This window comes from Onychomys torridus, chromosome 11, assembly GCF_903995425.1.
Source record: "Onychomys torridus chromosome 11, mOncTor1.1, whole genome shotgun sequence".
In the NCBI taxonomy this organism is placed as follows: Eukaryota; Metazoa; Chordata; class Mammalia; order Rodentia; family Cricetidae; genus Onychomys; species Onychomys torridus.
The window spans coordinates 57,399,576-57,411,794 of NC_050453.1; the positions used below are offsets into that span (position 1 = coordinate 57,399,576).

General features: G+C 52.7%; 1 protein-coding gene across 1 annotated transcript in view; it reads right to left on the reverse strand.

The window, feature by feature from the left end:
* Cacna1s (calcium voltage-gated channel subunit alpha1 S) overlaps positions 1–12,219 on the reverse strand; it is a 66,550-nt gene that overhangs the window by 17,007 nt on the left and 37,324 nt on the right. The window contains exons 17-28 of the mRNA XM_036202223.1: positions 10,478–10,610; positions 9,619–9,748; positions 8,946–9,005; positions 6,987–7,093; positions 6,579–6,666; positions 6,223–6,330; positions 4,290–4,342; positions 3,896–4,042; positions 3,281–3,482; positions 2,757–2,915; positions 1,114–1,224; positions 360–443 (exon numbers count right to left, since the gene is read on the reverse strand). Of these exons, the coding sequence (XP_036058116.1) occupies positions 360–443; positions 1,114–1,224; positions 2,757–2,915; positions 3,281–3,482; positions 3,896–4,042; positions 4,290–4,342; positions 6,223–6,330; positions 6,579–6,666; positions 6,987–7,093; positions 8,946–9,005; positions 9,619–9,748; positions 10,478–10,610 (1,382 nt within the window). The remainder of the gene's footprint in view (positions 1–359; positions 444–1,113; positions 1,225–2,756; positions 2,916–3,280; positions 3,483–3,895; positions 4,043–4,289; positions 4,343–6,222; positions 6,331–6,578; positions 6,667–6,986; positions 7,094–8,945; positions 9,006–9,618; positions 9,749–10,477; positions 10,611–12,219) is intronic.

Below are 12,219 nucleotides of genomic sequence, written 5' to 3' on the forward strand. Positions count from 1 at the left end.
GATCTACTGAGACATCCCAGCATGTCTGACCTCTTCACATATCTCCAGAAGTTTCCCTGCATAGGCTTGTTACCCTCTTCAAATCCACGGCCACCTCCTACACCTCCCCCAACTCAGCCACAGACCACCTCTGCTGGACACTGAGCTCTTCATGTCTGCTGCATTGGCATACGGATCCACCTGGGACCACAGGCACCATTCTGCTCTGGAGAATACAACTCCTCGAAAGCAGAAGACTGGTCCTTCTGCCGTTCTAACCCCCTGGGGTGCCACGCTGCACTTGCCATGGGTACCCCATAAACATCTGCAGACTGAACAGGAGCCCTACCCCAGTGAGGGCTCTGCCCACCCATACTCACATCAATCTCACTCAGGATGACGTCAATGATGCTGCCGATGACGATCAGGAAGTCAAACACATTCCAAGGGTCTCCAAAATAGCCCTGGGAAGGAAGGTCATGGGAGAGCAGGGGCTGAGCTGTGGATGGAAGCAGCTCTGACTGCCAACAGGGGGTGGTGGGGGTTGTGAGGGGGGGCACCCATCAAGGTGCTGGGCAGGCCAGGGCTCCAGCATCCCAGCTCTTCTCTCTTTCTGACTTCTGATTTCTAATTCTCTTCCCCTGCAGCGTCAGTGGTAGGGAGTTGTTGGGTGCTTAGTCTAGATGGGAATCTCTTTCACCTCCAGAGCCCCACTTAAAACTCCTGCCAGAGGCCAGGCAGTAGTGGCGCACACCTTTAATCGCAGCACTCAGGAGGCAGAGGCAGGCGGATCTCTGTGAGTTCGAGGCCAGCCTGGTCTACAGAGTGAGCTCCAGGACAGGCACCAAAGCTACATAGAAAAAACTCCTGCTAGAGCTGGATGGCACAGAACTGGATTGGATTGGGATGACAGTGGGAACGGATTCGAGGGCCAAAGAATCAAAGCAAGATCCTAGTTCGAGGCCTATGCTTCAGAAGCAGAAAGGGAGGCAGGAATGGGAATGGATCCTCAGACGCAGTGCCCAGAATCTGTGAGCAGCTGGAGTCTAGGTTGAAGGGTCATCAGTAGAGATGACCCAAGTCTCTCTTCCCAGGCCACAGCTGTGCCTCTGTCCCCATGGCTCAATCGCTCACCCTGGGCTTGAATGCGATGAGCTTGAGGACCATCTCCAGGGTGAAGATGATGGTGAAGGCCACGTTGAGAATGTCTGAGATGTGGTTCATCTGTTCCGACTGGTTGTAATGCTGAAGAGGCAACATGGGAGATGTGGGCCAGACTTACCAGCTACAGATGGTGATCCTAGATCCCTCCTCTCTGTGGGCAGCCCCTCCTGTCTGCCCTTGGGCCCACTTCTCACCTGTTTTATCTCAGCAAGCTGGAAGACTAGTAATCCCCTGACTTCCACCAGATCTTAAGGATACCTTTCATGCTTAGTCCACCCCATAATAGGCAGTGGTAAAGTATAGAGTGGAGGTTCAACAGGTGCAAGGTCGACCAAGTATGGCTCGGGGCTGCAAGGCCAGATATCATTTACACATTGGTCCTGAGTGACCAGAATTGGCAATCTCCTAGGCAGGGCTTTGCAAAGTCATTATAGAGGAGGACTAAAGAGAAGACCCTGTGGGTTCTGGGTTGACATCACCAGTGTCTAGTGGACACAAAGCTAGCCAAGTTTCCTATATCCTATATGCCAGTGATGGGGCCTTGGCTTCTGTGATTGCTTCCAGGGTCCATCTGAGACTCTCGCTCTTTTTTTAAAAGTTGATGAAATTCAAACGTCTTCTACAGAACCTTCCGAGGTAGGCGAGAAGGGTCTGCTGATTGCCATTCCCCTTAGCAATGCTGTCTATGGCTGCTGCCTGACTCAACCCCCAGAAACTATTACTTATATTCCTCTACATGACCAGGCTCTGTAGCTCAGCGAGTCCCCTCCCAGGTCTCCATGAACCTGCAGTGCATGGTCCTAGCATTGTGTTCTTGTTTCAATGTGAAATATTCCCCCACAGGCTTGTGTCTTTGGACACGTGGTCCCCAGACTCTGGTGCGTTGGGAGGAAGTAGGTCACTGGGTTTGTAGCTAAGCCTTGCTTCCTACCCTGTCTCTGCTTCCTGGTCTGCAGAGGGGAAGCAGCTGCTGCGTGTTCCTACCACCATGTAGCAGCCTTTCAGTCTGTATTGTATCCCCTCCATTCATGAGCCAAAATCAACCTCTCACTCCTTAGGTGCTTCATGTGAGGTGTTTGGTCACTGCTATGAGAAAAGCAACTAGCATATATTAAGTATTTCTTGGGCTCCTGGGAGCAGGGAGTCTAGCTGTGAAGTTGTATTATAAAGGGCGTAAGAGACCAGATGTTTAATGAAATAGCATAATTAAATATGATCAATGAAGAGGTGGCTTCTCTCCTAAGAGGGTTGCCTGCCTTGTGAGTTCTAAGCCCATTTTTCTTGGGGTCAGAGCCGAGTTTCCAAACAACCCAGCCATCTAGATTTCCAACAGTGAAGGGAAAACAGAGAATACGTGGTCTGCTTCCTGCACACCCTCCTTGCCTGTAGCATCCATCTCCTGTTTGCAGATTTGCCATCCCATCTAGCTGGAGGCTTGAATTAGCTCCTTAACAAATGAACCATCAGGGACAAGGCTGGGATCCATCCGTTCACACCTGTATCCTGCAGCAGGTGCTCTAGAGATACCTACTGGGATGAACTGGGGGACTTCTCGACATCCCTGCCCCACCCAGGCCCTAGGTCTTAGTCTGGCCAGTCCCCCATCTCCTTACCTGCATGCCTAGGCAGATAGTGTTGAGCATGATGAGGGCAAACATCAGGTATTCAAAATAGGAGGAAGTGACGACGTACCACACCTGATACTGGTATGGGTTTTTGGGGATGTAACACCTCAGTGGGCGGGCCTTCAGGGCATACTGTACACACTGGCGCTAGAACACAATAAGACAGGAGAGGTCAGCCCTCCCTCTCTGCACCTATGATCACGGGGTTGTAGGGAGCCTGGCGTGCAGTGTAGGGGCAGCTGTGGCCAGGAGCTGAGGAACTGGCTGAGGAACTCTGAATGACTGGGCATCTTGAGTTCCCCTCAAGTCATCATGACCCATTCTGATCACAGCTGCAGCCCAGTGCAGAGGTTCTGAAAGGCTTTCTCTCTGGACAACAGGCAAGTTCCAGAAGAAAGCCCTCCCCCACACCAGTGCGAACTGATTCAGGTTGGAGGCAAATGGGGTCCACGGACTAGGACTGGGCCTGTGTGTGGGACTCTGTTGTCCATCTCTGGCAGGTGGCTCAGTACCTGGTTCTTGTTCAGTTCGCAGTTCTTATACTCAGTCTCCCCCTGTTCCTGGAAGGTGACGATGACAAAGCCCACAAAGATGTTCATCATGAAGAAGGCAATGAGGATGATGTAGATGATGAAGAAGATGGCCATCTCCACTCGGTTGTTGTAGACGGGGCCCATGTCCTCCTCATTGGAGTCTATGGCCTTGTACAGTAGCCTTAGAGTAGGCAGAGAGGAGAGGATAAATAGAATTGGGATAATGAGGCTGAGATCCAGGCCAAGAAGGTGGGTGTTAGCTCATTGGCCACAGGATAGCCAAGGATTGAGAGAGAAGGTAGAATTGGTCTAGGGAAGGCTAGAACCCACCCTGCCATGGCCCTGCCACTCCATGGGGCATCTTAACTACCCTCAGCCAACCATTAAGACTCCCCTGTGGGGAGAGAGGTATGCATTTGTGTGTGTGGGGGGGTATATTTTGGGTATATTTTGTCAGAATCCTTTGGTCAGGCTGCCTTAGGAGTGGCATGAGTCAGTGGGTTGGTTGGCTGGCATGGTTTAGTGGGGGCTGCTTGTTTCTTGGTACTACCCTAACTGTGCCCATAATGGACCCAGACCCCCAGTCTTACTCACTGAGGCCACCCCTCGAAGGTGGAGACTGTGAAGAGTGACATCATGGCAGAGAGCACATTGTCGAAGTGGAAGTCATTGTGCATCCACTGGCGGGGACGCAGCTCTATCTGGGTGGGGTCTCCATCCTTGTAGATGTAGTAGTAGCCCCTGACACAGGGAGGCCCAGTCACTCCGCAGTGTGGCTGGGATACCTCAGCCACACCCACGTCCCCTGGGCCCTGGGTCGTGAGTTGTGCCAGAGTTGTCGGACAGAGAGGAAGGACACTGTTGGGCATTCCCTCCCCACAGCTACCGACGGCCCAGGCTTCTATAAGGACCCCATTGCCCATCCTGAAGGACACCGTGGACCTCACGCGAGCCTCCCGTTCCCCTCAGCAGGCAGAGCCTGGAATACCTGCATTCCTTCTCTGTCATCTTGGATAAGTCATTGCAGCTGTAGAACTTCCCCTGCATCCAGGAGGGAAGAGGATGGATGAAGACAGGGCCATAAAAACAGGGTTGGGGGGCAGGCTCTGTGGGTGCTTGGTCGGAGGGAGAAGGGAAGGCAAGCTGTCTGGAAGGAGGAGGCTTCTCCTCTCTTACTCTGAGGGCAAGGCCATCATTGCCCATTTTCCCGCTCCCCGACGGCCTCCCACCCAGCCTTGCTGCTGCCTCAGATGAGCATCTGTGGAATGGCCGAGGTTGGACCTGAGGTTGTAAGCACACCCAGCCCCGCTCCTTTGACTGTGGTGGCCTCTGAGTTCCCCATCAGAGAAAGAGTACCCTTAATGGACCCAGCAAGAGCACATACTTCTTTTCTGTTTATCACATGCTGAACACCACCTGCAAAACGTTTTGTTTGAACAAACAGTTGAGTAAAGAGTTGAGACTAAGTCAGGTTTGAAATCCAGGAATTCTGCTCCAGCTCCTTGGAAGGCCCTGAGAGAGGAAAGCCTCAGGCAAGGGGCCCAGCTGCCCCGCCTCCTTTCAGGGCTCTGTCATTTCTTCAGGGCGCTCTTTCTCTGAGGTTGCCAGAGCAGAGGGTGGAGATGAAGTAAGAGATCTGGAGGAGAAGCAGAAACTGGACTTCGCTGGTGCTGAGCAGGGTTCTGGGTACTGGAAAGCAGCACCCATGTAATTTTATGCAGAAAGCAATGCCGAGCTCTTTGGCATCATGTGGAGTGTATGTGACATGCGTCAAGAGTAAAATGTGATGTAAAAGGCCAGATGTAGCAGAAGTGCTTCCAGCTGCTGGGTAGGCAGACCCTGAGGGCTCTGGAGGAAACTAGAGCACAGATGTGACATGCTGGAGGGTTATTGCTCTTACATAGAAAGGATGTAAGAACCAAAGAAAAGGTGGATCCTCATGGGTTGCTTCAGGACATGTGTTGGTAGGCTCCTGCATGCCAGGCCTGGACTAGGTGCCTGGGTAAGAGCTATGTAATACACAGACTCTTCCCTTGGGGATTCTAGGGTCACAAGAGGAGACTGTGGGGAAAGTGGGCATCCCTTCGCCATGTCCAGCTGGCTGATAGGATATCCAGGTATTATAAGCATTTGGGTTCCTCCAGAGAAGTGGCCAACAGGACCTCTCCTCCTTAGTGACCTTGAGAGGCCAGATACTGACCACTTTCCTCAAAGCTAGTATCATGTCCTCAAGAAGGATCATGGAATTGCCTTTGAGTCTCTCAACCCTAGTCAAGGCCCTGGCCCATCTACGGAATAAGTGATTCTTACATATTGGTTGAATGAATAATAGTGAAATTACATGTCTAAGGCTGCCCGAGGTTATATAATCACGAATTGAATCATGATGGGAAGTAGCATACTATACTAGAGTCCGAGGCATCTAGAAATCAAAGTTCTGTGGGAGGACGTTCCTGGAGAGAAACTGAGAGCCGTGTTCTCCCAGGGAAGTGTCGGTAGGATAAGGTCAACTGTGGATGAGACATGAAGTTGGCCTCTGTAGAGGCTCCTGGGTGATGTGGATGATGCCAGACATCCCAGCTAGGACCGTGGATTGCAGAGCCTGGCTTCAGCAAAGAAGGTGGCTGGGCCGGGGTGTTGTAGAGAGCCCTGATGGTGGGTGGAGACTGAAAAGTTGGTGAGAGGAAAGATAACTGGGCCTGTGGGTAACAGTAGTCACAACGGCAAGGGTGCCCAGAGAACCAGAGGCTAGCCACAGGCATCGCCTAGCAAATAGGCTCTGGGTGTTTCTTAATTTTGACACCACAGGTTCAAGATCATTTGCTTTCACAATTTGGGCTTCTCTTGCTTGAGAAGTGGCTGGCTTTTGACGTGGCCTTCAAGTTGGCCAGGGAAGGGCTGCTGGCCAGGCAAGGCCTCACCTTGAAAAGCTGGACTCCAATGCAGGCAAATATGAACTGCAGGAGGGTGGTGACCAGTACGATGTTCCCGATGGTGCGGATAGCGACAAACACGCACTGTACCACGTGCTAGAAAGGTAGGGGGAGTTGGTGGGCACTGGGCCTGCTGCCCCGCTGCACCCCACCATCCTGCTCATGGAACCCTGGGAATTCAAGACTCCGCCTCCTAGTACCGCCAGGAGCATGGGGGTGGGGTGGGGTGGGGAAGCACGCTGGGCTGCTCCATTCTCACCCCCATAGATGGCCAAGTGGAGCATCTGAGTTGAGGATCTGGAGTCAGGACAGCAGGCCCCTCCTGCACCTGGGGCCTCGCTCACCTTCAACCCTTTGGCTCTGTTGATGGCTCGGAGCGGCCGCAGCACCCTCAGAACTCTCAGGATCTTCACCACAGAGATGGCGCTGGACCTGCCGGGAGCAAGCTGCTGTGGGGCCTAGAGGGGTGTGTTGCAGCCAGAAGCTCTTCACCTCCTGGAGCTTCCCACACGCGCCTCCCTAACCACCCACCCCCACCCTTCACCCCACAGTCTCAAGGACAAGGCTCTGAGCACTTAAGCATTGCCACTTCAGCCCAGCTGGGGACTACCCAAGGGTGTTCCTAACTACAGCCCTAAGCCACCCTCCTGTTTCAGCCAGGAACCCAGGCATGCACAGGGCTGGGACTCCTGCTCTGAGGTGCAGGCAGGCACAGAGCACCCATGCCCTGGGACTGGGCTGCCCCTGCTCACTCGAGGCCCATAGAAATGAGGGACACGGCCACCACCAGCAGGTCCAGGATGTTGAAGTAGTTGCGGCAAAAGGAGCCTTTGTGCAGGAAGGCTCCGTAGGTGGTCATCTGGAGAGAGAGGCAACATCTGAAGCCAGCAGCTGGAGGAGCAGGCCTTCCCCTCCTAGAGAAGGGTTTCCCATCACAGTCTGCTCGGGAAAGTGCCCGCTGTATCAGGGAGTGTCATGTTATTAACTCCCCCTGTTATCTGCTTCAGATAAACGCTGGGCACTTCCAGAACACCTGTGCTTGTCTCTGCCCTCAGGGTGTGTGGGGGTCCTTTCCTCCAGATGTCTTCATGTGCCTTGGTGTCTTCTCCTTCACAGGAGGGGGATGCCTGGCTGGCCCTGCTCCCAGGACTCACACCACTGCCTCGTATTCACTTCCTCGATGGCGTAGCTTGGTTTCAAAGTCTGATTCTAACACCCCACTTCTGAAGTCCTCCTTGAGCTCTGGGCAGCTGCCTTCTCCCTCTGCTCCACTGTCAATGGTGGAAGCTCTGAAAAGGGAGCACTCCTCCCTCTGCTCCACTGTCAATGGTGGAAGCTCTGAAAAGGGAGCACTCCTCCCTCTGCTCCACTGTCAATGGTGGAAGCATCAAAAAGGGAGCACTCCTCCCTCTGCTCCACGGTCAATGATGGAAGCTCTGAAAAGGGAGCACTCCTCCCTCTGCTCCACGGTCAATGATGGAAGCTCTGAAAAGGGAGCACTCCTCCCTCTGCTCCACTGTCAATGGTGGAAGCTCTGAAAAGGGAGCACTCCTCCCTCTGCTCCACTGTCAATGGTGGAAGCTCTGAAAAGGGAGCACTCCTCCCTCTGCTTCACTGTCGATGATGGAAACTCTGAAAAGGGAGCACTCCTCCCTCTGCCCTGTACCTTACATACAGTCACCCTCTCCTCTTCTATTGGAAGAGACAAAGGCCTGTGATTCTGGGTTCCATTCAGAGATGGAACCCCTGCCTGCTCGTCAGAGCCTGCTACTGTGATAATCTGAACCCAGTGCGCCCACCTCAGGAGCAGGCACACGGGGCTGTGTTGTAGAAACTCAAACCAGGAAAATGGTCTTTTCTTTAGATAAGAGAACTGCTTTCTGTCTTAGTCGATAACCTGGGACCCCTTTATTCACCCCAAGGTGACCTTAAGCTTCTCTTCTTCCTGCCTTACCTCTTGACTGAGCAGATTACAGGCATACACCACCAGGCCTGCTTTCATGCAGTGCTGGGAATCCAAGCCAGCTCTTTATATTAGGCAAGTACGCTCAATGGGGCCATATCTCCAGCCCACGTGAGAGTAAACTCCTAACAAGTTTCCAAAAGCTGATAATTCCTGATTTGTAAAACCTGTTGCCTTTTATGTGGCAGATCAAGGTGTGGCACTGGGAGCCCCCCTCCCCTCCAAAGTTAGAGGGCATTTTCAGACTTGCAGCTTGCTTCTCCAAACAGCTAGACCCCATAGCACATGGTCAAGACGCAGCAAAGCCAGTCTGCAAGGCTACTGAACTCTCTCCAGGACACTTCCCCACAGTCAATTCTTTGAGAACTCTAGGAAGACAAGAACTTGCCTGGTACTTGCAGCGAAGGCCTAAGGACAACCCCAACTCCCAGGCCCACTTTAGGCTAAGGTGTCTTCCAGGTGGAAGATCTGTGCTTTTCTGAGAGGTAGTGGCCACAGGAGGGTCATAGTTCTTGTCTCCAGCCTTCCATTCAATCACCTGCCCCCTTGCCTTACTTCCCTTTGCTCAGGAGCTGAAGCCCTGTGTGGTCTCCTGCATCTGACGAGTCTTCCTTACCATTATTCATCTCTACCTTCTTTCCCTCCCACTCCTTAGTAGTGTCCCCAAGTGAGTCACTGTGTATAAACCGGAGCCACATCCTAGAAACACTTGGTACCCAGCCATGTCTGTCCTGCAGCCTTCACTCACCTTAAGGACAATCTCCACAGTGAAAACAGCAGTGAACACATAGTCAAAATACTCAAGGATCTGGAGGTGGGACAGAGGAGACGCAGTCAGTGAGAGAATTGGCAAAGCAATGGTTCCACCACCACCACCACCACCACCACCACCACCACCACCACCACCACCACCCCACCACCACCACCATTACCACTATCATAATCATTACCACAACTATCACCACCACTATTATCATTAACATTACTACTTCATCACATCAGTATCATCACCATTATCAACAACAGCATCCCCCCCATCACTGTTATAATCACTACCATCACTATCACTACCTTTACTATCCAGTGATCGTAACCACTAACATCACTACCGTCATCACCATTATCATTACCACCATTATTGTCCACACCTTCGATACCACCACCACCATCACTACCATCTTGACCACCATCCTCATCGCCAGCACCAGCACTATTCGGGGGGCAGGCAGGCAGGCAGAGCCTCTCTTGCCTCTGCTATGGCAACACTGTTCAGAAACTGCAGCGGGAAGTCCCAGCCCTCCAGAAGCTCCCAGAAACTCTGATGCCTATGGCCACATAGAACTTGGGCCCCAGGGTGGGGCGGGGCGGCTGCAGCCTAGCCTGGAGGAGGATGCTAAGCCAGCTGAAGGGGCTGCCATCACCTGGTTCCTCATGGACTCAGCCCGGATGGGGTCCTCAGCGGCCAGCGCAGCACTGCTGAGCAGGATGAAGAGCAGGATGAAGTTGGTGAACCAGGTAGCGTTGACAATGCGGTGACAGAGGACACGGATCCTGGTGGGGCAGGTTGGGAGGGTGAGATGCCGCAAGGCCAGGCCTCACGACCTTCTGTCCCACAGAGGGACACTCAATCCACTTGCTGTCCCCACCGTCAGGGAGGAAGGGTAGCCCTGCATCCACGTGATCCCCTGGCTGAACACGCAGGACTCGGCTCCCACTTCATTCCCTCAGTCTTAGTCCCATCTCCCAACTGAGCCCCTCCATCACTTGTCCCCTCGACCAGCACCCACCACCATGAGGATACTCCAGCCAAGAATGGGGCAGAAGAAACCCCGGGAAGTCTGCTTATTCCAAAGCTGAAAATTGTAATAATAAAAACTCCAGCTCTCCCCACACCTCATCTCCTCGTCCTACCTAAAACTGTCCTTAGAACCAGCAATCACGGTCCCTCTTAGGTGTAAGTAACCGATAAAAAAATGTAAAAGTACTATTTGTCCCAGAAATACTAGCATTTTTAGTCATTTTAAAGGCATTTTATTTTTGTTATGTGCTAGGCATTGAAACCAGTGCCTTGTGCGTGTCAGGCAAATAACTATTATTGAAGCTACTCCCTAGCTTGGGGCTAGCATTTTTAGACAGAGCCCAAGACTATAACCTAAGGAATGAGCCGTGTAAAGGTAGCCAAAGAGAGGGAGCGTCAAGAGCAGAACTCCTGGGGGAGGGAAACCACTGTCTCCGAGAGCCTCATCTGCTACCCCGCATGGCCGCCACAGCACTACCTACTTATTGGTGGGGCTGAAGATGAAGAAGGAGCTGGCCTCCGGAATGGGCACTGCCTTCTCTTTCAGCTGCAGCTCGGCCAGAGGGCGTGGCCGGGGGCTTATTGGGATCTCAGGCTCATCCTCCTCATCGTCCCCTGTGGGGAGAGGAAAAGAAATTGGGGTGTTTTCAAACCTCGCCAGGCCGTTGGCTTCTGTGCCCAGAGTCCTCCTAGAGCTTCTGAAGCCGCTAAGCAAAGGCCAATTTGGGGCAGTCGGCATTAGCAGGGTACAGCCTGGGCCTTCCCCTTTTGGGGCACAGTGCACGATCTAGCTCAGAAGTTTCCCCCCAACCTTCTGCAAGTAGGGCTGCGAGCAAGACTGAGGAGGAGTCTGGTCGGGCGTGGTGGCACATGCTTTTAATCTTGGGTTAGGATTCTAAACACAATAAGGAATTTCTAGCGTGGGCAGAATGGAGCCAATATCTCTTGAGCTTTGGCCAGGATCATGGCCACCGAGGTGAAGCAGAAGGTAGAGAGGAGGAAAAAGATATTCCAAGCATCTGCCTAACATGCTCAGCTTGGTTCCCTCCTCCAACAGTGCTTCCTCCCCACCCTGTCAACCCGGCCGAGACCCTAGGGCATGCCAACGGCACCTGATTCTGCTCTCTCCATGGCAGAGACCTGTGGGTTCCTCAACCTACCCAAATCACATCCCCACTCCTCTCCATCCTAAGAGGCCCCACCTCCTCCTCCCCAAGATGACACTCCCATCTGCCTGGTCTGCCATGGCTGTTTAATTGCGGGGTAGGTTCATCCTTAGTGTTAGCATCTTTGCAGCTCCTCTTAATTCTTTAGCCCTTTGTCTGTGTTTGTTTTGTTAATTTTATTGCACATATCTTCCCCACCCCCGCCACCCCAGTACTGGGAATTGAACCCAAGGTCTCATGTGGGAGACAAGCGTGAGGTAAGCAAGCACTCCACCACTGACCCATATTCCCATGCCTTGGCCTCTGGAGGGGCTGGAATTTGCAGGACTGTGCATTCGACCCAGATTGCACAGCACTTTTGTGAAAATCCCCTTCAGCTTATTTTTGGAAGGAGGTTAGATATAAATACATTTTAGGGGCCTTGGTAGGACCTCTCTCCAACCCACGTGTTCTCTACCCCCTGCTCTCATTGCCCTCTAGCCCCTTCCCTTTCCCCTCACATCAGATTTCCTACAGCTGGCGCCCTCCCGTCCTCAGGCCAGCCACGTGCACCCAACAGAGGATGGCCATTAGGCGACACAACTCCATGGGAAGTGTTCCCAATATACTCCTGCTAGATATTTAAAGAAATTTCGCCAGCCTTGCTCTCCATACTTCACTTTGCAAAATCATTCCATGCGATCATTTATTTGATTTGTGGAGAGCCTACAGGGTGCCACGCGCCGCCATTCCAAACACAGAAAGTCCAACTGGAGCTTAGAGACACTAAAGCTAAGCAGCCGATTACACAGTAAGAGGTAAAACACTCAGAAGGACCTGTGACCGAGCCTGGGAGCACTTGTGTCCCAGGTTTTTCCAAGAGGCCGTGTGGTGGGTGCTAATCCAGCTTGGCTCTGCTCCTACTGTACATCCTGTCCTTGGTCCAGATGAGCAGGGTTCACACAGCAGCCAGTGGCGACATGCACCTGGGATGCTTGCAGCTGGTCTGCAGCTCTGTTTTACCCAGCTTCCTTCCCATGCCGCCCTTGTGGATTTTCACACAGTGGCAGTCATGGTTT